Genomic DNA, 27276 nt, shown 5'->3' with positions numbered 1-27276 from the left:
TACCCACGTTTATGATTAGAGAAGGAAAACAATTTATAATTACCAAAAAGAAATGGAAGAGAAGAACAAATATCGTATATTAACGCACATACGTGGAATCTAGAAAAACGATGCAGATGAACCGGTTTGCAGGGCAGAAATAGAGACACAGATGTAGAGAACAGACGTATGGACACCAAGGGGGGAACGTGGGGTGGGGGGTGGCGGGAGGAATTGGGAGATTGGGATTGACGTGTATACGCTAATGTGTATAAAATAGATAACTAATAAGAACCTGCTGTATAAAAATAAATAAATAAAATAAAATCCAAATCAAAAATTAAAAAAAAGAAATGGATCTCAAATCGGATAACTGGTTTCCTCCTCTGTTTAGCCTCCCAGCAAGCTGGGTAGGTCTTGCTGTGCGGCTGAGAGCATGCAGGCTTTTGATGGAAGCCGTAGCTCAAAAATACGTACCGCGTTCTGGGGAGCCCTTCTTCCTGGTCGTGGCTTTCGATTTGAGGGAGAGTGTCCGCCAGGCACCAGAGATTCTTGTTGACCACAAGCCGTTCGCGTTCTGAAGGAGGTGATTCCGTAGCCTTGGACTTCCCTGGCTGTTGGATGCGTCCACGTCGGAAAATGCGACCTGTCTTTCCTAATGAAGAGCAGCCAGCTAGAGGTGGTGATGCCCTCGGGGGCCCCAGAGCATCACTTTTTGCTGTTTTATTCAGAGAGCAAGGATGAAGTTGGGTGGGTTGGCCTCGTATCCCCAGCCCCGCTTTGTCTCGTGGCGAGTGAAACAGAATTTTTATAAATAAAAGTGAGTTAACTCTTGACTTTCCAGAAGACTCCAGATAATGACACTTGGCATTTGTCACCGCTTTGGTTTCTGGAGAAGTGTCTTTAAAAGGAGGGGCCAGCACCATTGAAACCGATTCCCCGGCAGCCACGTTCTTCCCCGGGAAGGATGACTTCCCCTTAGCCGGAAGGATTCTGGGTACTTTGGTGGAGGGCCAAGTCGTTGCTGGCACACGCTGGGTTTTGTGATGTGTGCTGTTTCCAAACAGGGCTTTGCTGAACTCTAGAGAGTCTGTTGGGACCACTGGGGTTTTTCCTGGGGTGTGCGTGGGCCAGGGAGGAAGTGGGGTGCGTAGCAAGGTCCCCCAGGCTTTCGTGCTCTTCCTCTCCGGCTGATGGCCTGGAGCCCACACTGAACCTGTCCGAACCCAACGTCCTCATCTGTAAAATGGGCGTGACGGGGCCAGTGCTAGGGGTCGTGGGGTGGCCCGAGGGAATCTCTGTAAGATGCCTGCACCTGTGAGGACCATCGCGAACCACACCGACCAGACCCCTGGCAGTCAGAGCGGGCGGCCCACCATCAGCATCCCCCTGCATTTACCTGTCAACCATGGCAGCGGCTGTGACCAAGGTCCGCTCCCTCTGTGGTGGCACAGGGTCACGAGCTGTCCCTTATCTCACTGTGCGAGTTAGGTGCTGGACCTCCGCCTTAGAGATGAGGGCCCTGAGCCGTGCAGGGGGTGGAGCCGCCTGGGCTCACGGGGGCCCCCCATTCCTGTGCCCAGAAACCCAAAGGGGAAGGGACTGGCTGTGGGTCATGCTGCCCTGGCCAGGGTGCATGCTCCCGGCCAGAGCCCCCAGGCGGGGACTGTCCCTCAGGGTGCCGTGGTGTGCTGTGGAAGGGGCTCGAGCTGGCTCCCTGGTCACGGCTTTGCCGCCCACCTCGCTGACCTGGCCAAGCCCCCGTCCTTGCCCACCTGCTTCCAGGTGGAGCGTGTGCACTACAGGGCTGCCTGAGGACCTGCCTGTGGGGGGCGTCCACAGTGATGTTCCTGGGGAGCTGTGTGTCCTGTGTCCTGCCCCTTCTCCTGGGGTGTACCCGTGCCCTGGGACCAGTGAGCAGCTGGGGGTCCCGGGTCTTCGTCCCACCCCCCAAGGGCCCGCCGTCGGGGGAAGTGGAGGGTATTCTTCGGACCTCTGTGAAGTGGGGTCCTGCGGGCCTCCCTGTGCAGGAGAAAGTGTTGTTTTCACCCCGGGCTTAGGACAAGCTTTGTGTTTTCAGAAACAGACAAGACTGCCAGGAGAGCGAGTGTGTCTGGCAGGAGGGGGAAGTGGCTATATTTCTTCAGTGGCAAACCTGGGTGGGAAGCCAGGCAGGGCCCTGTGACAACACGCCGCCTGTGTGCTCTGCCCTCCCCGCACCAGAGAGGCTGAGTAACCTACCGAAGGTCACCCAGCAAAACTGCAGCGCAGCGGGGTTGGTCTGTTGTTGCTGAGAGCCGATGGCCTGTCCTGATGTCGTGGCGGGTGTGACAGTCACGGCAGCCCCTGCATCTCTCTATCCACCTGACCAAGGAAACCAGGACCATCCCCAGCCAGGGCGCATCCCTGGTGGTCCCGACGTACTGGTGGGTGCCTGGCCTTGCTCCAGGCTGCTCGGTTCCCATCGTCCTGCACAGGCCCCGGGGACACCGGAGTCCCCTGGGCTGTGGGATCTGAAGCCCTGGACCCTTCCAGGAAGAGCCAGCACGAGCTGCTAGCAGGGGCGGTGGCTGCCAGAGCTATATCCTCCCCTGCGTGACTGGTGGCCTGCACGGCACCCTCCCCCGGGCCAGGCTCTCAAACGTGGGACTGAACTGGTGGGCCCCGCACCCGCCCTGGGCTCACCTGCGGTCCTGGAGCCGGCCGGTGTTCCAGATGGAGGGATCCGGAGGGTGGGACTGGGGGGCAAGCCAGAGCATCTGCTCTGGGTTCTGCAGGGGAAGGGCCCTCCTCTTGGGTCCTCAAATGGAGGGGATCACGGAAGAGGAGACCTGCCCTGGGGGACGGGGAGCCGGTGAGTTCTGGGCCAGGAGCCAAGTCTGCTTTTAAGCTGTTGAATGTTTCAAGGGGCAGCAAGACCAAGCAAACTGCAGCTTTTCTCCGCGGGATCCCCGGGTGCTGGCAGGGAGAGAACGGCATTGCGTTCAAGTCACGGTCCTGCCGTCTGTCTGCTCTCCTCGGCCGTTTGGAGAGACCCAGTGGTTTACTTAATCCCTGATTCCCTTTTTCCAGGGGCCTGTCTTTTCCACTGACATGGTCTTCCTTGGAATTTAGCTTTCCCGGGGCGGGAACGGGGCCACGGCGGGGGAGGCGCTTTCCCAGCGATCCACGGAGCTGGCCCGGGATGCCTGTCGAGCACAGACTCACCCTCCTTGATGTGCGGGGTGCTGGCGTCAGGGTCTCGAAGGAGAGGGAGCAGTGAGTTGGTGTCAGAGGCCAAGGCTGTGGCCTGTGACCCTTGACTCTGGGAACATCCCGTCACTGATCACTTGCCCAGAGCCCCCTGGGGTGCAGGACACTGGTGGGTCTAGAGGCCACGGAGCAGGCAGGCGTGCACCTGGGCGACGGGTGTGGTGATGGGCGAGCTGCAGAGCTGGGTAGCACGAGGCCTCCTGTGTCCTGTCCCACCCGGGGACGCTGCTGGAGGAAGCGCTCGTCCTGCCGGTGGCGATGAGCCTGGAGCTGGCTGTGTCTGAGCGTGACCCTCATTTGCACTTTGCTCCCTTTCTGTCTGCCTTCCCGCGGCTTTGTCAGTTTGACCCCAGCGTCTCTCTGGAGAGGGGCTGCAGACACTTCCAGAGTGCGCTTTTCCCTTCCTTGGAAGGTGGTGCATTTGCAGGGCCAGTGGGGCCACTGTGGGTTCACTTTCGTGTCCATTCAGACACAGGTGGGTGCGATGGGGATACGGCCAGAGGGCATCTGCAGGCAGTGAGCAGCTCTGCGGGCTTGTCTGGGGGTGTCTCTGCGCTTCCATCCCCACTGGTTGACAGTGTTCACAGGCCAGGTGCCCCTCCCTGGGTCCACGGGTGTTTTTCCAGTTGGCGTTGCTGGGTAGACCGGTGCTGGGCATAGGAGGAGCTGGGCTCTGGAGCCAGACCGGGTGGGAAGCGCGGCTCCATCTGGAAAACGGGCCAGTGCGTTCAAGATTGATGCTGAGGCCGGCCTGCTGCGCACACAGCCCCCCATGTTCTCAGAGATCAAGACTCAGAGCGAACCATCAAAGACCCCTAACGCATGCTCTGCCCTGGCACGCAGAGCCGCCGTGGAGGGCCCAGTGTCTGCACGGCAGCTCTCACAGTGGAGGCCGTGCACTCGGACCTTAGTCGGTGGTGTGGAAGCTCCCAGGGCTAAGTCTTGGGTCCAAGTCCCCGAGGGGGCAGCTCAGACCCAGCCTTTCCTACCACAAACCGCATGTCCTGGGCAGGGCCTGGCTGAGGACCGTGTCCACCCCGCTCCCGGCCCTCTCCTTCGCGTCCATCTGTGCATCGCCCGGGATCACTGTCCTGGTGCGTCAGGCCACGTGAGGCGGCAGCCCTGCGCCCAGCGAGGCAGACCCCAGGGAAGCAGAGGGGCGTGAGTGAGTCAAGGGCAGAGGCCCCTCTGCTTCAGCTCTGCCCACTTCACAGGGACCTTCCCCGATTCCTGGCAAGAACAGGGATGTTGCAGGCTCCGTGTGTTTCCTGGGACCCCAGAAACACACGTCTCCACTTTGGTCTCTTGAAAAGATAGGAGTTTATTACTTCCTGGTTCTGGAAGCTGGAACTCTGCAGCCTGAAATGGGTGGGGCAGAGCTCCCAGCAGGGGCTCCAGGGGAGGGTCCTTTCCCCCTCTTCCGGCTTGGAGGGCAGTGGGCGTGGCCAGGCCCAGCAGCAGGTGGAGTAATCTGGAGCGGTGCTGCCTCGGGTGGCCTGGCAGGGCAGGGAGGTGCTCCCGGGGAAGCACAAGCCCAGGTGTCCCTGGCTGTGGCCGCATCACTCCTGTCCCTGCTCACCTGGCCTCTCCTCTCCTCCCTGCGTCTCTGTTCTGTCTGCCTCTTGTAAGGACACAAGTCATTGGGTTCGGGGTCTGTCTTAATCCAGGCTGATTCTCTTCTTGAGACCCATCACTTCCCTACACCTGTGAAGACCCTGTTTCCCAATAAGGCCACTTTCCCAGGTTCCAGGGGTGAGGATTTGGCCCTGGGGTGGGGGTCTGTATCCAGCCCACTGCCCAGGCCAGCGTGGGGAGGGGCTGCTCCCCAGTAATGCCTGCGGGGCACGTGTGGGGAATTAACAGCGGGCCTCTGGGCATGCATATTTGCTTGTTTTCAAATCGAGGTTTGTCTCGGGCTGCTGAGTTGTGTCTGCGCAAGGAGGCTGGGGGGTAAGCTCTTGCCGGCTGGAGGGGCTAGGGGGCCAGCCCTGTGCACGGCTCCCGGCTTGAATGGGCGGCCGACCGACCAGTGAAGGCAGTGGGCAGGGAGTTTGAAGTGCGTTTTTGTCTCCAGTTAGGGTGCAGGAGAGTCTGGGCTGTGGGCAAGCCGGGGCCAGGACTCCTCCTGGGGCAGGTGGCCGGCAGCCTGTGGGCTGGGGAGGGTGTGACCCCTTAGCAGAGGCTGGTGGGAGCAGGGTGACAGTGAAGGAATCCCGTGATCTCACGTTCAGGTCTCCGCCAAGGGCTTTCTCCTGGAATCGCTCCTCAGGTGGGCAGTGATTTTCAGGGGCTGGGGTGCTCTCCTGGGTCGTGCCGGGTGTTCGTGATCTGCGTTGAGCCCAGCAGTGGGTGGGGGACCTCTCTACCTGGGCCCGGCAAGGAGGGTTCCAGAGAGACCCCAGAGCATCAGGCAGGCCCTGCTTGGCCCACGTGCTTCGGGACCTGGCTCCTTCTGCTGCCTGGCCCGAGAGGGCTGCAGGTTTGTTCCATGGAAACTGTGAGCAACAGGCCCACGTCCCAACCCGACAGGCTGACGCGGTGCTGGAGGCCGGCCCTGTGGCGTCACGCAGCTTACAGTGGACTCTCTGATCTGTGGGTCCCCAGGGAGGGTGGTGCCCGGTGAGCCGCAGGCCGCAGCGGCTCTAGAGGAGGACACTGGGGACGGACTGGGTCGTGCCGGACGAGGGTCAGGCCGTTGCTGCCGAAGCTTGTGGGTGCTGAGTCCCGTGGTCCCGCCGGCAGTGGCAGTGGGTGGGATGGGGAGGTGAGGGGAGTGGCCGAGGGGAGCCCACCCACTCGAGCCAGGGAGCTGCCGTTGTGGATGGCTGGAGGGTGAGGGGGTCCTGCCGGTGCGTGGCCTCCTTCTTTACCGCAGCCAGCCGCTGAGGGCAGCCCCGGCCTCACTTACCGTCCGCAGGGCCTTGGGCAATCCCGGGACTCGGCCCGCTCACCCTGAAGGTGGGACTGCCGTGCTTGCGGTGACGATGGACGGCCACAGTGCCTGACAGAGTCCTCAGCCCGCCAGCCAGCACTGGGCGTCCCGCTGCTGTCGGTGATGCTGGTGGAGGGCCCCTGGCGGGCGGGGGGGACACAGGCGTCGCGTGAATTCTCGGGGAGGGAGTTTTCTTCTTAAGATGGTTCTCGTGATAACATGGGTTGTCGTTGCTGTGCTATAGGTGGGCGGATTCCGGGATGGGAGGGGGGCCTGACGGTATGCAGGCTCAGCTGCAGGGAGAGCAGCCGGGATTCGATCCTCACCTGCAAACCTTGGGCGTGGGCCATAGCTGGGCGGCTCTGGGGGTGCAGTGAGACCCTCCTGAGGGGCAGAGGGGAAGGCGCGGAGGGGCTGGCCCCCAGCGCCGTGCCTCCAGGCCTGGAACCCTTGTGACCCCTTCCACCGCCTCCAGGAAAAGAGCCTCCGAGATGGGGGTCAGCGCACGAGGTTGCTGGGTGCCCCCTTCTCGAGGGTGCTCTGGGGTTGGAAGGGGCCGGTGGCGGGGGGACCCGATAACAGTTGTGCAGAGCATTCGTCAGAGGTCTTTGATGGTCTTGATCTCCGAGGACACGGAAAATCCATCTCAGCTCGTTTCTGACTCTGCCGCCGTGGATTTTCCTGGAAGCTCTCAGCTCCGGGAAGCTCAGGTGTGTGTGCGGGCTGTGCTCTTTGGTCTCCTTCACCTCATGAGTCTTCACAGAGCCCAGGGGATGTGCATTGTGTTGGCTCCGTAGCACCCGTGGGGAACCTGGAGCCCAGAGACGTAAAGCCACCTGCTCAAGGTCACACAGCAGGGAAGTGCAGGGCTGGATTTGGGGCCCAGGTCTGGAGCATTCCCTGGGTCAGATGGGGGCTGCTGGGTCCCCAGTGTCAGACTTCTGTCCCTGTCCCTTTGGGGGTCTCACCCTCCAGCCTGATGGAGCCCCTGTTTGCTCACTCCCCTCTTGGGGGTGACCCTCCAGCCGGCCCCTGGTTCTCAGTCCTTCCTGAGCTCCAAGGACTATGCGTGTCTCCACTCAAAGTGAGCCCCCTCCCCCCCAGGCCTGGCCCTGCTCACTTTCAACCCGGAATCGCCGTTTTCTCTAGTCTGAGCTGCATTTTCCAGGCCCCTCCAGGCGATGTCTATCCAGCTGCGGCCGGTCCAGAGTCTGTCCACAAGCAGGTCTTTCCAAAAGGTCCAGGGAGTGACCAGGCGGCAGCCGGTACTTGAGGGCACTGCAGTGACTCTTGACCCTCGTGGAGGCCTGGAATTCTACAAATCGATTAATATAAATAATTCTACAAGTTAATTTCCCTGAGCACACACCACCTTCTCCAGAGCCCAGCCCCACTGCTTGCAGTTAGTGCTCCCGGGAGGCTGTGTTTGAGGCTACTTCTCAGGGGTTGGGTCGTGAGATTGTCCCCATGAGTCAGCCACACTGTGTCACCCCATCCTTCCCACGTCCAGCAGTGTGTGTTTGCAGTCGAGGTTGCCGGGTCTGGGGCAGAGCCTGGGACCTTGGCCGGCGTTGTGCCGCATGGCCTCAGTGCTTGAAGTGAGGCTGGATTACGGCACAGAGTCTGCTCAGAACGGGGGTGCTGGCCTGGAGCGTGTGGGGCAGCCTGGGCCTCTAAAATCAACTCCTCCCCACCACTCCCCTGCCTGCCCTGCAGGGAAGTGTGTGTTCTGCTTGCAGTGTGAGTCCTTCTCATGGCTGTGGACCTGCAGAAACACCTGCGTGGGGTCTGTCACAAACAATGCCAAGTTTCTCTCGTTGGTTGACAGAATAAGATGCCGCAGAAAGGTCTTTCAGGTTGGGACCGTGTTCTAGAACCAAGGAAGTGAAATTCAGTGAAGGTGACTGTGAATTTCTGCACTTGGGTTCAAAACAAGCAGCTGGCAGGTGCGGGATGGGGAGATGTGGGTGTAGGACACTCCCGTGGAGGAGGTGCAGGGGTCTGTGCGTGGCAAGCCCATTAGCGACCATGGGTGTGATGCGTTCGGAACAGAGGGTGGGATGATCGAGGGGCTGGACGTGCGCAGCGGAGGCTGAACTAAGACCTGAGGTCTGCGCCTAGAGTGGGGCGGCAGGAGGGAGACGGAGCTGGTGCCTGAGGTAGAGCGTCTCGTCCAGGGGTGTGGGGTGAGGCAGTGGCAAAGTGAGGACCACGGAACGGCGTTCACACGTATGAACCTGCAGCATCCACCTCCTCCACCAGGGCCCCGCTCTGAGGCCACTGCCTCAGGATGCCTTCCTTGACCTTGCCAGGCAGAGGAGGTCACCTGAGCGCCTCCTGAGGAATCAGTGAGAGCTTGAGATTTGCAGTCAAGGGCACTGATTTATTTGTCTTGGTGTCAATAAGCTTATCGTAGGGGTGCTAAAAATGCTGGTTGAAAGGGTGAAAGAATGAATAATCAGAGCTGACTGCCTTCAGAGGGAGAGGGTAGTGAGCCTTTGTCAGAGATCCAGGGCTGATGGTGATGGTGGTGATGGCGGTCATGGTGGTCGTGGTGGAGGTGGTGGTGTTGGTGGTGATGGTAATGATGATGGTGATGTTGTTGGTGATGATGACAGCAATGGTAGTGGTGCTGGGATGGGAGTGGGAATGGTAGTTATGGTGGTGGTGATGGTGGTGATGATAATGTTGGTGATGTTAGTGTTGGTGATGGTCATGGTGGTCAGTGGTGGTCCTCGTGGTGATGGTGATGATAATAGTAATGATGGTGATGATGGTGGTGGTGATGGTAGTGATGTTGATGATGGGGATGGGAGTGATGGTGGTAATAGTGGTGATGGTGGTGATGATGATGGTGATGGTGGTGATGGTGATGGTGGTGGTGATGGTGTGATGATGGTGGTGAGTATGATGATGTTGATGTTGGTGGTGATGATGTTGATGGTGATGGTGGTGATGATGGTGGTGGTGATGGTGATGGTGGTGATGGTGGTAATGGTGTGATGATGGTGATGGTGGTGATTATGATGTTAATGGTGATGGTGGTGATGATGGTGATGGTGGTGGTGATGATAATAGTGATGGTGATGCTGGTGGTGATGGTGGTGATTATGATGATGTTGATGGTGAAGGTGGTGATGATGGTGATGTTGGTGGTGATGGTGTTGGTGATGGTAATGAAGGTGGTGATGGTGATGGTGGTGGTGATGGTGGTGATGGTGGTGATTATGATGATGTTGATGGTGAAGGTGGTGATGGTGGTGGTGATGGTGGTGATGGTGATTATGATGATGTTGATGGTGAAGGTGGTGATGATGGTGATGGTGGTGGTGATGGTGATGGTGGTGATGGTGGTGATTATGATGATGTTGATGGTGAAGGTGGTGGTGGTGGTGATGGTGGTGATTATGATGATGTTGATGGTGAAGGTGGTGATGATGGTGATGGTGGTGGTGATGGTGATGGTGGTGGTGATGGCAGGGATGGCAGTTTCCACTTTGTCTGGGCCTCACCAGGTGCCAGGCTCACCGGGCATGCTGTGCGTACCATCACGCTTAGTCCTTAGTGAGGTAGATCTCGTTATCTCCTTTGCAAATGCACACTCAGTGATGTGCTTAAGGCCCCACAGCCTGCAAGGGGCGGAATCCTGCACCCAGGCCACCTGTGGTCACTGCCTCACCCCTCCCTGCGGTGGTGCCCAGAGTCGTGCTCCTTCCTCTGTGGAGCTTATCACGACAGATGTGTTCCTGTGCTGCGTGGTCAGTCCAGTGCCTACAGGCTTGCTGCTCTGAAAGTCTGGGGTGGGGGAAGGACGGGACAGCTTCACTCACGTGCTGCCTAGGCTGGGCTGCTCACCTAAATGTCTGGAGTGAAATATCTAGGGCCGCGTAGCCAGTGGGGAAAGGATGTGAGACCCATGCCCTTTATAGCGTCCGGTGGGCCCGTGAGCCAGCCTGGTCCCTGCCGCTGGCTCTGCTGCCCTGTCCCTTGGTCTGGGGATGAGGTGTCCACTCTCTGAGTTCACTAAGGTGACCCTTTAGTCACTGTGGCTAGTTTCAGGTCTGATGAGGCTGGGACTTGACCATCCCCCCACCATCCCTGCCCCTGGCCCCTTCGTGGAGACTCAGGTGTGGTGCACACCGCCTGCACCAGTGCAGGTGTGAGGAGACACCAGGGGTGGGTGGCGCAGGTGAGAATTGGGCTGGGACCAGTGGTGGCCACATAGTGGGGGGAAGCCCACAGACATGGACCATGGAGGCGGGACCTGGGGGGCAGCAGGAAGTGGCTTCCAGCCGCGTGGAGATCTTTCTTTAACGCTCACTCACTCACTCACTCTCACCTGAATGGTGCTTGACGCTTTCTCACGCTGTGGGTGCTGCGAAAATCATAGAAAAAGTGACTTAGACCCCCCTGGCTTGGGTTCTTCCCTTTCCATTGTGTGACTTTTTTTTTTTTTTTTTGCGGTACGCAGGCCTCTCACTGTTGTGGCCTCTCCCGTTGCGGAGCACAGGCTCCGGACGCGCAGGCTCAGCGGCCATGGCTCACGGGCCCAGCCGCTCCGCGGCATGTGGGATCTTCCCGGACCGGGGCATGAACCCGTGTTCCCTGCATCGGCAGGCGGACTCTCAACCACTGCGCCACCAGGGAAGCCCCATTGTGTGACTTTTGATGAAAAATGTCACAAGACGTAAAGTGTGACCTGTTTGGGCCGTGAGAGCTTGAACAGGAAGGGGGACTCAGGAGGGCTTTCATGTGCGAAGTCTCCTGGGACATCAGGAAGGTGCCTCATAGAAGCCCCCTGCCCTGTGTCCGCCAGGCTGGTCCCAGTGTCAGACCCACCAGGCTCCCCCGGGGAAGGAAAGCTTTGCAGGGTGGACAAGTGACCATGTGTGCCTGCGTGTCCCTGGTGCTCTGTGCACACGTGTGCCTGCTCTGTGTCACTTGCTGGCAAGTGGACTCAGACTGGGCTGTCCTCACCGGGGGCAGATTTGTGACCAGACCCCTGGCAGCCGAAGGTCGATGCTTCCTTCTTGTTTTTGCTCCGTAGACTGCGCGCTCCTACCCCAACCTGGGACAAGAAGTATCCGTCCGTCCGTCCTCTCAAAAGACCGTGTGTCTCCATTTACGAGGGTGAAGCGCTCTGGCTAAAACCACGGGAAGAGCCAAGTGCGCAGTGGGAGCCCCTCGGGGCCGGTTCGGGTTGGACAGGGAGGGGCCCGTGGTGCGGGGCAGTCCCTGCAGGGCTGGCTTCCCCGGGGGACCCATGGCTGTTTGTTGAAAGGAGGGATGCAAGATTAAATAGCACTGGAGAGAGGAAATGAAAAGCCGGGCGCGTCATTGGAGAGCGCAGCGGCACAGACGCTCCAGGCCGGGAAGCAGGGGCGAGGGCCTCCGTCATCTGGGCAGAGATGTTTTCTGAGTCCACAGCCCTTAGGGTTGCAAAGCTCTCCAACGAACACTTTGCAGTTTCCTCAGCAGGAGCGCAGCTTAGGTACAATCTCATTATGGGAAAAGGCAGGACTGGTTCCCTCAGCAGAAGGCCCGGCTCAGCCAGCGACACCTGTGTCCTGTGTGTCCCGATGGCTGGGGCCTCGCGGGCTGCCCGGCCTGTCCTCTGCAGGAAGAGGGACAGCCGCTGGCCACCTGGGCGTCGGGGCTGTGTGGGGAGTGGGATGGCCGTGGTGACCGCGGGCTGGTGCAGAAGCTTCTGGGGGGTCTGTAGAGCTTTACTGACCTGGTGGGGGCAGAGATAAGGCACGTCAATCGAGAACGCCCTGGGCATCGTCGGAGCGAGGGATGCAGGGAAAGCAGTGCGCCTGCTTCTCTGGGCAGGTGACGTGGGCCACCGCAGGGCAGGCTGCGCGGGGTGCCGAGTCTGGGGCTCGGCTTTTAGAGGTAACCTGAGCGATTACAGGGCGTGGCCTGCATTGGCGATGTGGAGTCTGGTGTCAGGAGCACCCACGGGGCGGGTGGGGCGGGTGGGGCGGGGACGTGCCCCACAGAGGGCTGCCTGGACGAGGTGACGGTGTCGTTTATGGGAGCTGGAAGCTCTGGTTGATGTGTGTGCGGGACATAGAAGTCGGCTCCAGGGAGCCCCCATTCCGTGCCCTCGCGAGAGTGACCACCCCCCCGCCCCGAGCTTAGCGGGTGCATCTGTGACATGGGGATGAGAAGGAGGAAACGAGGTCCAGCTCCCTCTTGGAGGGGCCGGGGGGCGGTGGGCTGGGATGGGAAAGGCAGAGGCTTGCGGCGGGCAGTGGGTGCTCGGAAAGCCATCCCGTCGGGTGGCAGGTGGGGCGGGGTGGGCGCGTGCAGCCCCGGGCCCTGGGTCGCTGCTGAAGGAGGAGACGGAGCCCCAGCCGCCTGGTGCCCCCCCCCCGGCACCCTCCGTAGGTCTGCTGCCCGCTCTGGGCTGGGCCGTATGTGACTCGTGGGTCCTGTCGTCCGTGGGATCCAGGAGGCCCGCCGTCAGGGGCTGGAGCGGGGCACGTGCCCCTGCGGGTCGCAGCGAGAAATGCTGCTGTCGGGGGGCTTGTAGGCTGTGGGAGGGGCAAGGTGGGGGGCAGTCGGTCAGCAGCTCCCCATGCGGGGTGCACACCCCACTGCTCCAGGCTCTGCGGGGCTCAGAGGGCAAGGCTCCGGGCAGGGTGGGCCGAAAGCGGGGGGAGAAGTGCGCCTGGGCCGGCGACCGTGCAGGGGGGTCACGGCCTCACCCATATCACGGTGGGGATTTCGGGGAGCAGAGATAGCACAGTGGGGACCCTCCGTGAGCGCTCGCTGCATCATGGATGAGGGGACCGAGGCCCTGGTCAAGTGTAAGACAGCACGGATGCTGCGGGGTGAGGAGATACACAGTGGGACCTTCCTGGTTCTGGAAAGTTCTTCCACCCCACGGCCTCCGTTTCCCCATCTGTAAAGTGGCGGTTGCAGTGAGGCTCAGGAGGGATTTGTGGGGGGCACCCAGCAGTGGCCAGGCAGACTTTGGACCCCCGTCACGGCGTCACAGTTCCCCGGACTCGGAGCCCTTGGGGCTGAGCTGCTGTTGAGGCTGGCGGGACCCACCCCTGCTGACCTCAGATTCCATCTGTAAAATGAGACGGTTTTACTATATCAAGGATTTTGACTTTCTGAGGAAGCCCGTAAACCCTTTCCTAACTAACATCCCTCTGGGGCGGCCTGATGTGTACAACCTGCTAGGACCCAGGCCCCTCCACGGAACCCTTTTTGAGAAGCCCTGGCCAGGCCAAGCTCCAGGTCCCCACGTCCCGAGGGACCTGCGAGGGGCCGGAGGCGGGAGGCAGGACGTCCCGGGAGGTCAGCGAGGGCGGGGCGGCTCGGCGAGTGGGGACCTTCCCGCTGGTGCTCCCTGGGCTCCGAGGGGCTGCAGCTGGGCTCCGGCATCTCCCACCAGCAGCCGCTGTGAAGGCCGCACCAGGGCAGGGGCTCCGTGACGGGCCTCCGGGCCTGGAGTTTGGAGCTTGGTTTCCCATCCCCCGAGGCATCGTGAAAATGCTCTCAAGACACAGTCATAAAGCTGTGATCACTCATTGCACGTTTGAAGGGCAACATGCACCCCTTAGGGCAGCTGGGGGGCACGACGTCTCCAAGTCGCCGGGTGGTGCTGCCGGAAGCCCTGTGTTGAGAAGGATTCTGAGTTGCCTCTGGTCTCAATGAGACAAAGCACAGCGGGAGACGGGGTCTCTGGGAGGGGCACGCGAGGTGTTCCATGTCCCCAGCCTGAAGCGCAGACTCGAATAATTCTAATTCTGGCTCCCAGCCTCCCTCGACAGCAGAGGCTCTATTTTGATTTTCCAAACTTCTGGCAGAGCCCTTCTCCTGGACCACCCGAGGGTGGAGGAGGGCAGGGGAGCCCCAGGTTTCCTTTGGCTAAATGGGGAGCCCAGGGGCTGCGTCCTGTCTGGGGTCGCCGGCCACCAGGACAGTCGCCCACATGCCCCCTTGCTGCAGAGAGAAATTGGTTGGCTCTGATCGGATGCCGCAGAAGGGGCAGAGGAGTTCCTGAGGCCTCACGGGGGACGGAAGGAGGGGTACTCTCGGGGTGCAGAGCAGCGGCTGCCTTTGACCCAAATGTAAGATCAGAGCTTGTCTGAAGACGTAAGGGGCCGCTCTAGGGCCTGGCTGCCCCCACAATGACCAGAGCCTTAGGGATCCCCGATCCCAGGCCCTGCCCCCGAGCCCTTTAGGGCAGTGTCTGAGGGGCCCGGGTTCCTCGGGAGCCCCTGCTGGGTGTGGGGCGGGGGAGACAGGACTTCCCTCTGCCCTGGAGGCCTCAGGGTATTCATGAGGTGTCAAGGTCATGGCTTTCAGGGCCCCAGGACACCTCATCCAGGGCCGCCCAGCGTCCCCCTGTGCCCCCAGTGCCCCATCAGTGCTTTGGGGTCCAGGAACCATCCTGCCTCTGGTCAGAACCCCCGAGGGAGGCTGAGGTCCTCCCTCGCTTCACGCAGCCCTGGTGTTTCCCATGAGGCCGGGGAGGTGTCTCCTTGGCTTGTGTAAGGTGGGTTTGACCGCTGTTCCCTGAGCCGCAGCTTTGCCTCCCAGCCCTCAGTGGGGTCTGCTGCTGGGGGCTGGGGGCAGCGTCCTGAAGCCCCCTCCCCACCCTGCCCTGCCCTCGGGAGGTGACGCCCCTGGGTGGTTTGGGAGCAGGGGAGCCACCTGCTCCGTCTGGGACCCTAGAGGCAGAGCCAGTGCCACATCTGTCACCCCAGGGTCCTGCCCCAAAGCTCCTGGCCCCGATGGGGTGCCCGGGGATGTGAGCCCCTCCCTGTGTGCGGGAAGAGGTCAGGGGAGGGCTGGAGGGAGCTCTGGGCGAGGATCCGGGTGCAGAGCTTCTGGGGGGCTTCGCAGCCATGCCTCAGTTTCCCCTTCTCCATAGTGGGTGGGGGACAGTAGACCCCTGCCCTCTGAGGGACACGCCCCCAGAACAAACAGGCATGTTCTTTTGGTGTGAAAACCCACTTGAGAATTTGGCGGGAAGAATGATTTTCAACACGTGCGGGGACTTGCAGGGGAGGGTGGGTGCTGGAGATGAAGGGGGCCTTCTGCCGGCAGGGCCCTCGACGGACCACGTGGTCACTGCTGCAGCCTGGGGCACGGGTGGGCAGGCGGGGAAGCAGGCCTGGCCGAGGGCCGGGTCGGCAGGCACATTCCGGAGCCTGGGCTGAGTGCTGGGAAGCACCTCCGCTCCGGCGGGGCCTGTCTGTGGGAGTGGATGCCGTGCCCTTGGCTTTGCTCGTCGCCCCGTGCGGGGCCTGCGAGGCCTGGCACTGGGCCGGACACCTTGTGATACAGGGACACAGAGATGCACCGGCCGCGGCCGCCACCCGGGGACCTGGGCTTTCCCGGGAGGCAGGCCCTCCGCCGGGCCACTGTGATGAGTGTGCTGGCGGCTCCTTCGAGGGCCGCACCCCCTGCCCGGGGTCACAGCTGCCCCCCAAATGCCCCGAGCCTGTTCTTTTTTCCGGTAACCGCATTTGGAGAGCGTATATTCAGATGTCAAGCTGCCAGTCCGTAGGGAGAAATACTTTATTTGAATTGGATGAAATTTGAACTAGAAGTCATGTTGTTCAATAAAAACGTGTGGTTTTGATTCACTGGGCCTGTCATATGGTTCCTGTGTGCTGGAGAGTTTAAAACGTGGGCCGGGAGCCTCTGACATCCAAAGGGAGAGAGAAGGGGTGGCTGAGCGAGGGGGTGGGCGCCGGGCGGGGGGCGCCCCTCTCCTGCTCTGCCCCCGTGACAGCCCCACAGGCTGCTCACCCTGCATGCCCACTCCTCCCACTGGCAGGAAGGCAGAGGGGCTGCAGACTGAGCCCCGGGGGCCTGCGGCCAGGCTGTGGTCGGTGACACTGACGGTGAGGGTCCGTCTGTGTTCCGGAGACAGTGCTGGACGTCGGGGTGGGGGGGCCAGGCTCCACCCCTCCGAGCCCCCTGCGTGGAGACGGGCTGCTGGGGGTAGTTCTGAGTCCTCGCTCGTCAGGGGGCAGTTTCAAACCCGGGTTGGGAGGCCGCGTATTTGGAACTGTGCCTCAGGGATCGGGTAGGAATGGGCCTTTGCTGGACTCCAGGACTGTCACCCCGTCTCTAGGTCGGGTTACCCATAGAGCCTTTGGGAAGCCACGGAGGGTGAGGGTCCTGTCCCCAGAGCTGTGCACACGGCCGGCACCTTGCTTCACAGATCACAGAGGCCATCCGTGGACCCACGCTTAGTGACTTTGGGTGACACATCACCCCAGCCCTGCCATGGTCCAGCGATGAGAGGCCACATCTGGCCCCTGCCTGGGGGCCCGCCTCTCTCTCCTCCTGGGGTCTGGCACAGAGAAGGGCCTCGCGCACCTTCTCCAAATGACTGGCAGGGAGGGTGCGGCTTCCTTGCCTGGGCCTGTGGTTCTGACATGTGCGGATGGGCACCGCGTTCTTGCTCCGCCCGCGGCCCCGCCCTTCAGGAGTGCTGCGAGCCTTTGGCTGGATCCTGGCAGAGCAGAGGCTCAGCAGCAGGGGCAGCCTCAGGCTTCTGGTCAGAAGGGGGCAGTGGGACTGGCACAGGAATCGATGGAAATCTGATGAATACACGGTCCGGGTGTGATGGGATCTTACCCGTGGGGCACAGGGCAAGCCCGAGGTGTTAGGCAGGGTGTGGGCACCCCTAGGCAGTGGTTCTGGGCCGTGCGTGCATCCGCCATGTGTGGTGCAGTAGCTCGCACTTAGTAGGTGCTCAGTAATGACTATTGAATGAGTGGATGGGTGGACGGAGAGAAGGATGGATGGTCCGTGCGTGGATGGGTGGGTGGGTGGATGGATGGATGGTGGTCAGGTGGTGGGTGATGCGTGCATGGACAGATAGGTGGATGGTGGATGGATGGATGTGTAGGTGGATGGATGGATGGGTGGGGGATGGGGGGATGGATGTGTGGGTCGGTGGATAGGTTCATGGATGGGTGGATGGATGGATGGATGGGTGGGGGATGGGTGGATGGATGTGTGGGTAGGTGGATAGGTGCATGGATGGGTGGATGGATGGATGGATGGATGGGTGGGTGGGTGGGTGGGTGGATGGGTGCATGGATGGGTAGATGGATGGGTGGGTGGATGGATGGATGGGTGGATGGATGGATGGATGGATGGGTGGGTGGGTGGATGGGTGGATGGATGGGTGGCTGGCTGGATGGGTGGGTAGGTGGATGGATGGGTGGGTAGATGGCTGGATGGATGGGTGGTTGGGTGGATGGATGGGTGGGTAGATGACTGGATGGATGGGTGGCTGGGTGGATGGATGGATTCATGGGCAGATGGATGGTAGATAGGTGTATGGATGGGTGGATAGGTGGATGGGTGGGTGGGTGGATGGATCAGTAATGCCTGGATGGCCGGGTCGGTTGAATGGCTCTTGGAGGTAGCAGCTCCCCCAGAGGAGGCCTGGCCCCGAGGACAAGCTCTCAGGCATCAGGCAGTTCTCCTGGGTCCCCACGTGGGTGCCCTCTGTGCTGCCTGTTCAGGCTTTTCGTCCTCTTCCAGGGAGACATCCAGCAGCTGCTCTTCGTCTCGGACCACCGGGCAGCTTACGACTACTGCGAGCACTACAGCCCTGACTGTGACACTGCGGTCCCCGACAAGCCCCAGTCTCAGGACCCCAATCCCGATGAATACGTGAGTCCTGGTGGGAGCCGTGGGCAGACCGTCTCGGGGTGCTGGGCGTGGAGGGACACAGAAGCTGTGGGACTCCCGTTTGAAGCAAACGCACTGGGTGAGACTATAATTGATCCCCGGGGCAAGGTGGACTCCTGACTCACTTTACGAAGGGTTCTGTGCTCCCAAAGCAATGGAGTCAAAAAGGACGTTGGTAAAGAATCTTTCACCCAAGTTTCTGGGGGAAGAGAGCCATGCGCCCCCTGGACCAACACCTGGGTGGGGTGCCGTGAGCGGAAACGCCACAGGTGCCCCCGGCGGGCCGTCTGGAGCTGGCCAAGCAGGAGGGGCTCAGGGCTGTCGGAGCGGATGATGGTCCCCTCTGACCCCTAGGGCGGCAGCTACTCTGAGGGGCCGCCTCGGCCCGAGAGTTTCAGGAGCGTGTCCAACGCCACTGTCCTCTGGCCGTGACCCGCGTGTCAGTGGGTCAGCCTTTCCCATCCACCCGCCCTCACGCCCCAGCAGCACCTCCGTTAGTTGGATTTGCAGTTCTTTGTACCGTTTCCAAATGAGAATCCTCTCCCATCCCCTGCGCAGGGTGGACTCCTGTTTCTTTTAAGTAAAATTCAGTCCTGCTCTCTATTTCTTCTCTGAGCTTCCCTTCTTTCACGAGCAGTCGGAAGAGAAGGAGGGGGGGACCCCATGAAGCTGTGGAGTCCTGGGCTAGGCGTGTCTTTCCCACCCCGAGAACAGGGCTGGCAGTGCCCCCAGCTGGCTTGCTGCAGCCGAGGCCTCCTGGCCACGCCTCACCCTCCCCAGGCCCGACACAGAAGTGGGTCTGAGGGTGAGGCCGTCTCTGTCGCTGTGGAGTCCCTCCCGTGAGGCCTGGGCCTTCGGTGAAGGTGGGGGCCTCGGTTTGGGCGGGCGCCAAAGGGCCGGAGCGTTGGGACCTTTTGGGGCTCATCTGTCTTTGAAGGCCACTGGGGGTCCCCGTTTCCTTCCCTGGACTCCTCGTGGGCTGGCTCTGCTCCCCCAGGGCATGGAGGGGGAAGACTCCTTTCAGGGCCCACGGGGTTGGTGCCTGGAGCTGGGCACGACTTTTGGGGGTCCGATCTTCCCAGTTGAGCCCACGAGGGAGGGAGATGGCGGGCTGGCATCTCGGGGTGGGGGACCCGCACCCTCCTCACGTGGCCCTGTTTGCTCTCAGTACCCGGAAGGAGAGGGTGAAGGAGACACCTATTACTACGAGTACCCCTACTATGAGGACACGGACGACGTGGGCAAGGAGCCCACCCCCACCAAGACACCAGTGGAAGCAGCTCGAGAGACCACAGAGGTGGCCGAGGTCTGGCCGGGCGGCTGCTGGTCCCTGGAGGCCGTGGTTGGCGGGGGGGCCGGGGGCGCCGTGGCGAACATGGGGGCCGTTGGAGATGCGTGGCGAGCAGGGGCGGTGGGCGGGAGCTTGGCAGGGAAACGGGGGACCAGGGACCGTATGTGCTTTCTCCTCACGGGGAGTGTAGGGCAGAGGGCCTTCCGTGGTGCGGGGGACACCAGGGGACATGGCTGTGATGGAATCCAGTCCCCTCCCCAACGGGTGGCCGGGACACTGGCCCATAAGGCTCTAAGAGTCTGGAATGTTCTCTTCTTTTTTCTTTGGTCACCATGTGGCTTGCGGGATCTTAGTTCCCCAACCAGGGATTGAACCCAGGCCCTCGGCAGTGAGAACGCAGAGTCCTAACCGCTGGCCCACCAGGGAATTCTCTGTTCTCTTACTTCTTAAAAAAAATTTGAGATATGGTTCACCCTGGCCAAGTGCATGACCACGGGGTTTAGCCGTGCACAGCACTTCCGCGGGCTGGGCTGTCTCCCCCGGCCTGAGGGGACCCCTGCGCCCCGACCCACAGGGGCCGGTTGGTTGATGGGCCAGCCTCCCTCTCAAGCCGCAGAGGAAAGCCCCGACCCGGTCCTCGCTGCGCCGGCCGCACCCCTAACCCTGCGCGTCTCTGCCCGGCTCCCAGGAGCTGACCCAGCCCCCCACGGAAGCCCCTCCGGTGCCCGACACCAGCGAGGGGGCCGGGAAGGAGGAGGACCCCGGCATCGGGGACTACGAGTACGTGCCCAGCGAGGACTACTACACCCCACCCCCTTACGAGGACTTCAGCTACGGCGAAGGCATCGAGAGCCCCGACGAGAGCCCCGACCGGTCCCCCGACCAGGGCGCCCGGGCCGAAGTTCCCACCAGCACGGTCCTCACCTCCAATGCCTCTAACGTAATTGCCTTCCCAGCGAGTGGGCTTGGTCCAGGGGAGGGGGCTGGAGCCCGGGCTCTTCCTTCTCTACTCCTCACTTCGCTGTCCTGGGGCAGCTGCCCTCCCCCTGCCCACCACAACTGGCCCTGCAGCCCTTTGCAGCCAGGCCGTTCTAAGTGATGGCTGAGGATGCCCGGTGAGTTTGCCGTCACTGCCTTGCTGGGTGCATCTCAGTGTTGTCAGTTTTTCATCAGCAGAATGGGTGGAATGAGCCCCGCCCTCCGGGTCTCTTGGGGTTCGGCGGTGACGGATGAGGACATGCGTGTTCACAGACAGTGTTCCTGTCTGGGGCCCGGGTGAGGGCAGGCCAGACAGGTACATGAGCTGGGGGTCTGGACAAGCAGACCAGACATGAGGCCCGGTAGGACCATGGGCTTTCCCATCAGGCCGACCTGACTTGAAGTCTCTGCCAGTGGCCTTGGAAAGTGATATCCCCTCTCTCAAAATCAGTGATCTCATTTACAACCTGGCACCAGTGTTCCCTGCCTCTTGGGGCTGTTGCCACGTCTTCAGACTGGAGAGGAGTTGAGCTCAGCCCATGGTCCATAGAGAGTGCTTAAAAACAGCCATCATGTGATGCTGAATTCTTGATGGCCACAGAGCAGACACACGGGGTTCTGATGGGTCCAGACCCCTCTGGCAGCGGGCATGGGATTAGGAACTTGTTACCCCGAGACCCTGGGCCTTGGGTGGAGCCCCTGGCGGCCCCAGGTTCCCCAAGTACACGGTGCAGCCTGGGGCCACGTGCCCATCCTTCTGCAGCCCTGATTTGCCACGGGGTCTTGGGGGCTTTGGGGTGAGTCTCCCCGTCGTGAGAGGGAGACGATGACTCCCAACAAGTGAAACCCCAGGCTACCTGTGTTCTGTGACCTCGGAATGCCACGGTGCTTGGAGTCCGGGGGCTGGGGGCCTGTGCGTGTCCGTTCCTCTGGGTGACCCTGCTGCCTTCCCTCTCAGCCCGATCCGCCTCCGGAGGAGGGGATGGACGACTTGGAGGGAGAGTTCACAGAAGAAACCATCAGGAACCTGGACGAGAACTACTACGACCCTTACTACGACCCCACCATCTCCCCGTCGGAGATCGGGCCGGGCATGCCCGCCAACCAGGACACCATCTACGAAGGGGTGAGTGGCTAGGGAGGGTGCCTCCCCGGGCCCTTGCGGGGGACCCCCTGCTTCACCAGCCGTATGGATTTGGTGTAATCTGTACCTTCTTCCTGTTCTCCCTCTCCTCTCTCTGCATCTTACAAACCTCAGATTGGACCACGGGGCGAGAAAGGTCAAAAGGGAGAACCTGCCATCGTCGAGCCAGTAAGACACTTTCTTATTGTCACCCGAAACGGCGGGGTGGTGGGTCGAAGCTGGGGGCACGTGGCGGGTTAGGTAGGATGTGGCTGGACCTGTGGGACCCCTGCGCCTCTATGCCTGGGGCTACCACGAGGAGCTGCGTGACCTCGTGGATGCCACACGCTGCTTGGAAAAGCGCCTGGGCGGGGGTAAGGTTCTGGACTTCGAATGAGGTGGCGGCCGCCTGGGATTCGAATGGGTCAGGACCCTTTGTGCCGCACGCTTAGGATCCGGGCACATCGCTGTGTGTCGATTTCTCCTTGTTAAAAGACTCGGCTTCTGGGAAGGAGGGAGCTCCCCTGGAGGGCAGAGGGGGTTAGCAGGCTGAGTGTGGCGGCCGGTCTGGAGCAGGGAGAGTTAGCCACGGACCCAGCTCTCCACGCGGGCTGTGCAGCCATGTGGCTGCAGCTGGTGGAACAGGGAAGCCTGGCTGTCAGCCACGCCGAGGGGATTTAATAAAACAGCTCTGCCCTGAAACTCCCACTGAGTGAAACTTCACTGTGCTGGGCTGGGGGCGAGTTAAACAAAATGACTGTTGAGAACGTCTTAACCTTGGGATCAGAGGGAAGAGGGTCCCACGTGCACCTCGTGGGGCGGTGGGTGTCGGCGGGGGCCCCACTCTGCGTTGGCATGTCCTCTGCCCTCAGGGAGCCGTGCCTGGCCGGGGAGCACCAGGGTCCACCCTGTGGCCTTTGGGCTGCCGAGGTCCAGGCGCTGAGTCGGGGCGGGCGAGGTGCCAGGTGATCAGCCGGGTGGGGGAGGGGTGCCCTGCAGCTGCACGTGGTGGGTGTGGCATCATGGGCTGGGAAGCAGCTCTAAGAGTGGGGAGGGGCTGGCTGCCAAGGTCCACCCCTGCCACGTCCTCCAAGAGCCAGAGGGAGGAGGCCAGCGTCCTGCACTCGACGGCTCACGAGGCTGGGGCCAGGCTCCAGCTTCCTCTACTGCCAGGACTCGGTTGCCCCACGTGGAGGCTCCAGGACGCTTCCGATCTTGGGACTTCCGGGACGGAGGACTGAGGGACCCCCATCCTCCCGTGGGACTTCCGGGACGGAGGACTGAGGGACCCCCATCCTCCCGTGGGACTTCCGGGACGGAGGACTGAGGGACCCCCATCCTCCCGTGGGACTTCCGGGACGGAGGACTGAGGGACCCCCATCCTCCCGTGGGACTTCCGGGACGGAGGACTGAGGGACCCCCATCCTCCCGTGGGACTGGGAAGGTTCTTTTGGAACCTCATTCCCCTTAGAGGCACCTGAAGCCCGTGGCTGGGGCATCAGAACGGGGGGGGACTAGATGACTGTCCTGCTCTGTGCCTCCTGCCCCGCCCCCCAGGGCATGTCCCAGGGATGGGCGCCTCCGCTCCCACTGGGCTGTGGCCGCTGGGCACACACACCCTGTTCTCGGGCTGAGAACATTCCTTTCCCCGTGCTCCCCAAGGGTCCAAGGGAGTCAGGGCTTGTCTGGGGCCGGAAGATGGGGATGCAGAGGAAGTGGGCAGAGGGGCCGAAGGGGGACACCAGCACCAGGCGGCTCCTTGCTCGGCGACATGTAAACCCCTCACACCGAGTCCAGACTCAGGGAGGAAGGCGACCCTCGGGGAAGAGCAGTGCGGCCAGTGGTGCCGCCTCAAGACACGGGGCTGCCGGGGACCCGCGCCAGCCCTTGAGGGGCTGTGCCAGAAGGTGGACCACACCCAGTGTGACTTCCCTGTGGCCCAGCTGTGTGCAGACCACGGTCCAGATGGCTTTGGTCCCCGGTGGACTTGCCGCCGACTCGGGTGCCTTCCGTGGTGTCCCCATCGCTTTGGGGAAAGGGGCATCTTGCCTGGGAAGAGGAGAACCCTCGGGCAGGCGGGGGCCAGGCTCCGTGGAGTCCTGGGTTTGGTCCTGGCTCTGGGAAGGCCTGGCCGGCACGTCGGTCAGGACGAGCTTCCTTTTCACATGTCCCTCAGACCGGGCTGCCCCTGTGTGAGAGCTGTAGCGTCCCAGGTCCAGGTGGAGGCGGGTGAGAGTGGATGAGGCGTCCAGTGGCCAGGCTCCACCAGGCTCCACCGGCGAGGGTGGGCCGGGGGAACAGGCTGAGCAAATAGAAGCAGCCCAACACGAATGGCATGTCTCCAGAAAATGCATTTCATCTTTGTTCGGGGAGAAATGAGTCATCTGGATAAAGTTAGGGAAGGATGCCCTCCCCTCTGGCCCCAGCGTTTGCTCCCGCCCAGCCCCCAGCCTGTTCGGAGTGTCCGAGGGGCCGAGGCCGGTCTCCCTGGAGACATCATGGAAACTGTTGGAATTTCTCAACCTGGAGCATCACCAGATGTCCTCAAAGTCTTAGCTCCCTATAAACAGATGGCCGAGTCCCGGACCACGGCCGACGTGGTCTTGCCTCGGCCGCGCAGGCGTCACGGCCCGTGAAGGTTGGGTGGCCGTTTCCTCTCCCCAGCCTGCCCCAGCGACCTCCTTCTGGGGAGCGTGGCTGACTGTCCATGGGGCTCTGGGAACCAGCTCCTTCTCTTTGCATCCGTCCATCCCGGGGACACAGGGGCAGACCTGGTACCCTGTGTCGTGGGTCAGCGACACCAGCGGCTCCTCGACAGGACAGGAGTCCCTCAGGCGAGCGGATTCAGGCCAGTCAGCTCTGGTGCTCCTGGCTGCCCTGGGACCTCAGGGAGCCAGGCGTCTCCAGATTCAACGTCCTGTATCATCTGGCGAAGGCCCGTAACAGGCATGTCTGCCTTCCACTGGGGCTGAAGGGAGGTTTTCTCGGTCTGTGCTACGTAGCAGATGAATGGACCCCCGTGAAGGATGGTTTCGAGTTCTCAGCTGAGGCTGAGACCTTCCACCCTGGTAGGGTGTGGAGCAGGGCCGTTGAAGGAAGGCCATGGCTTCCCGTGTCTTAGGAGCACTTCTCTTTGGGGTGGTGGTCAGGGGTCCATCCCTTCACTGTACCTGGGAGAGCGCCGGCACCCCTCTTCTGGGCTTATCCATCCAGCGGCCTCCGGCCCTTGCCGGGCCGACCTGCAATGATCCTCCCGTGAGAGCCCACCCACCGTGGCCCCCACTCCCTGAGAACAGCGGTTGTGTGTCTGGGAAGACAGCTGCGGTCCTGCAGGGTCCATGGCAGCCAGGGATTTCTCTCTTAAGCCTAGCTCAGTTCTGAGCTTCCTCAGCTGCCTTTGTCAGAGGAGGAGACAGGAAAGTGGGACTGATGAGGCCGTTTGGATGAACTCTCTGTGTACATCTCGTATACAAACATTTCTCTGAGTGCACATCTGTGTAAACACCGGGTGCATCCTCCCAGCGACTGGGGAGCCCTGGTCGGGAGGATGAGGGGCTTGGAGGGGACCTGCAGCCCCTGGCCTGGGTGCCCCCCACTGGGGGGTGTCCGACACCTTTGCTGACCTGGTGCCTGTCCTGGGCACACCCTCTTACTCCTAGGAGGCAATTCTAGGTGTCACAAGAGAACTGTTCACTTTCAAAGAAAAGCCCAGGGCACAATAGCATTGATCAGCCCCAGAGAGAAGCGACCCAAGCCTGCTTTGTTCCGGGGAAACAGGAGGCAGGTCTGCCACCGGGGGCCAAGTATGTCCAGCCCTCTCACCGCTGTCTCAGCCGTCACAGGAATTCATTGGGAGGAGGGGTCCACGGCAGCCAGGCGCCCCGCGTGAGGCTGCAGCCTGCCCAGCCGGGCCGGACGGAACCCACCGGGTCCCAGGACCCCCAGAAACGATCCACCACGGTGTTCTCAGCATGCAGACCCTCGCAGGGGCCAGAGGTCCTTCCCTCCCTGGAAGGCCATGCGTTGCCTCTGACTCCTGAAGTGGGCATGGAACACAGAGGACGCTGGGGCGGTGGGCATGGAACACAGAGGACGCTGACCTTGGTGTTGACCGGACAGGGGTAGAGAGGAGGCCCGTGCTGGGAAGGTAGCTGAAGCCGAGGCCCGGGAGCAGGAGACCCCGGGCCGGGAGCTGTGTCCGCAGAGACCTGAAGCCTGCTCTCCCCTCCGCTGCCCGTGCCAACTCTAGGGCCCAGGCTGACAGGGGGCAGGAGGCCTTGTCCCTATTTGGGGGGAAAGACAGTGAGGCCCGGGGGCCTGAGGCAGCATGAACCTCGGCTCAGCCGGGTGAGGGGCTAGAGGAGGAGGGCAGCTGAGTGCCCAGGTGGAGGGAGGAGGGGGCTGGAGACCCCAGCATGGCCGCTCTAGCAGTTGGGCCTAACGGTTCTCTAGGCGGGGACCTCAGCTGTGGTGCCCTTTCCTCCTGTCCTCCCGGAAGCCACCGGCTGGTCGTCTCTCCACCCTCCCTGGGCCCTGGCCCTGGGGTCCACTGCTCCCTCGGGCCGCCGTCACCGGGGCCTGCCTGGGCGCTGCCCCCTGGGCACAGGAAGGCCGGAGGTGTGGCCGGGGCGTCCTGGTTCCTCCTCTCTCCTCTGGAAGCGGTTCTTGAGGGAAACCTGTTGGTTGCTGTCTGGCTTGTGGCTGCCTTGGAAACGCTCAGAGGACGGTCGCCGTGGCCCCCCTTCCAGAGGCTGCTGCTTGGGACCCCTCCCAGGACGGAGGGTGCAGACCCAGAGGCCCGAGACGGTGGCCCTCTGGTCCACCCAGCATGGAGGGCTTCCTCAGGACCGGGGTCTGCTAGGGGCCGGGCGCACTCGGGGTCTGGGGATGGAGGGAAGGGGTCCTGGGGTCTCAGACGCTCTCCCTGTCTTTTCCAGGGCATGCTCCTGGAGGGGCCACCCGGCCCCGAAGGCCCCGCGGTGAGTGTCCCATTTTATTTCCCACGACTTGTGGGAGGCGCTCAGGGGTGGAGGGAGACCCCTTAAAGCTCCCAGATGGAAAAGAGGGGTAAACGCCCTGGGACCGGCACTTTCTCGAACCCTCTCCTGGCAAGGCGGGAACCGCCCTGTGGCTGCATCTTTAACTCTGCCTGATTTTACTTTTAATTCTAGGGTCTCCCAGGACCTCCAGGAACGATGGGTCCCACTGGCCAAGTGGGTGACCCTGGAGAAAGGGTAAGGGCGGCTCAGTCCCCTCGGATCACGGGCTCTGTGGCCTCGTCCAGGCGTCCTCCCTGCTCGGGGAGCAGCCTTGCCTTCACCTGTGTGGGTGACCGCCGTACACTGACGTCCTTCCCCAGATTGCCCCGTCCCCTCGCATCTCACGCCACCCCTTAGTGCGTCCACTCTCTTCAGATGTTTAGGGGGCCGACTGTTGCCTGGCCCTGAGCTGGAGGCAGGAGACCCCTGCAAGAGTGAGCCTCAGCTGGGCTGTGGGTCCCCCGGCGGGTTCCAGGGGCCAGCTCACAGTGGCGGCCCTGCATTAGGGTAGCAATAACAACAGCTGCGGTGGCCAAAGAGCTCTGGTGCTGCCTGGGTATCCCACACGGTCCGAATCATCCTCCCTAAATACGCGGACTTCATTGGCCTTAAGACCCCCTTGCTCCAGCTTCCTTGTTGGAAATCTAGCAACAGACACAGAAAACTTGCTCTGGGTCAGAGAGACCATCTTGGGGCCACCCTAGCCAAAGGGACCATCCTGGGGTCACCCTGACCAAAGGGACACATCCTGTGGTCTCCCTGGTCAAAGGTACCATCCACGGGTCGCCCTGGGTGGCTGCCGGAGAGATGCAGGCTGAGCCCAGTTCGCGGCAATTTCGTTCCGCCTCCTAGTGGGCGTTTGGGGGTACTGCTGCCCTGTGGGTTCTCGACCAGCTTGATGTTTTTTTCTTTTTGTTTTTCCTGCTGGTCTAATGAATATTGATGTGAGCACAGTCAGACTGAGAGCTATAATTGGGTGTAGTTGTAGATGAGAGAC

The 27276-nt window shown here is 61.7% G+C and overlaps 1 protein-coding gene across 6 annotated transcripts in view; it reads left to right on the top strand.

Annotated features, from left to right (window-relative positions):
* Positions 1 to 27276, top strand: part of COL5A1 (collagen type V alpha 1 chain) — a 155401-nt gene that overhangs the window by 49128 nt on the left and 78997 nt on the right. For 5 of the 6 annotated variants that reach the window (XR_007478108.1, XR_007478109.1, XM_012538721.3 and 2 more), the window contains exons 5-11: positions 17699 to 17830; positions 19017 to 19154; positions 19828 to 20079; positions 21076 to 21243; positions 21376 to 21429; positions 26178 to 26219; positions 26412 to 26474. Coding sequence is in view for 4 of the 6 variants with exons in the window: in XM_012538721.3 (XP_012394175.1) it covers positions 17699 to 17830; positions 19017 to 19154; positions 19828 to 20079; positions 21076 to 21243; positions 21376 to 21429; positions 26178 to 26219; positions 26412 to 26474 (849 nt within the window). In the remaining 2 variants the exon portion in view is untranslated. The remainder of the gene's footprint in view (positions 1 to 17698; positions 17831 to 19016; positions 19155 to 19827; positions 20080 to 21075; positions 21244 to 21375; positions 21430 to 26177; positions 26220 to 26411; positions 26475 to 27276) is intronic. The other variant, XM_033415356.2, reaches the window with a different exon arrangement.

This window comes from Orcinus orca, chromosome 6 (genome assembly GCF_937001465.1).
Source record: "Orcinus orca chromosome 6, mOrcOrc1.1, whole genome shotgun sequence".
Classification (NCBI taxonomy): Eukaryota; Metazoa; Chordata; class Mammalia; order Artiodactyla; family Delphinidae; genus Orcinus; species Orcinus orca.
This window is presented reverse-complemented; position numbering and strand designations above follow the sequence as displayed.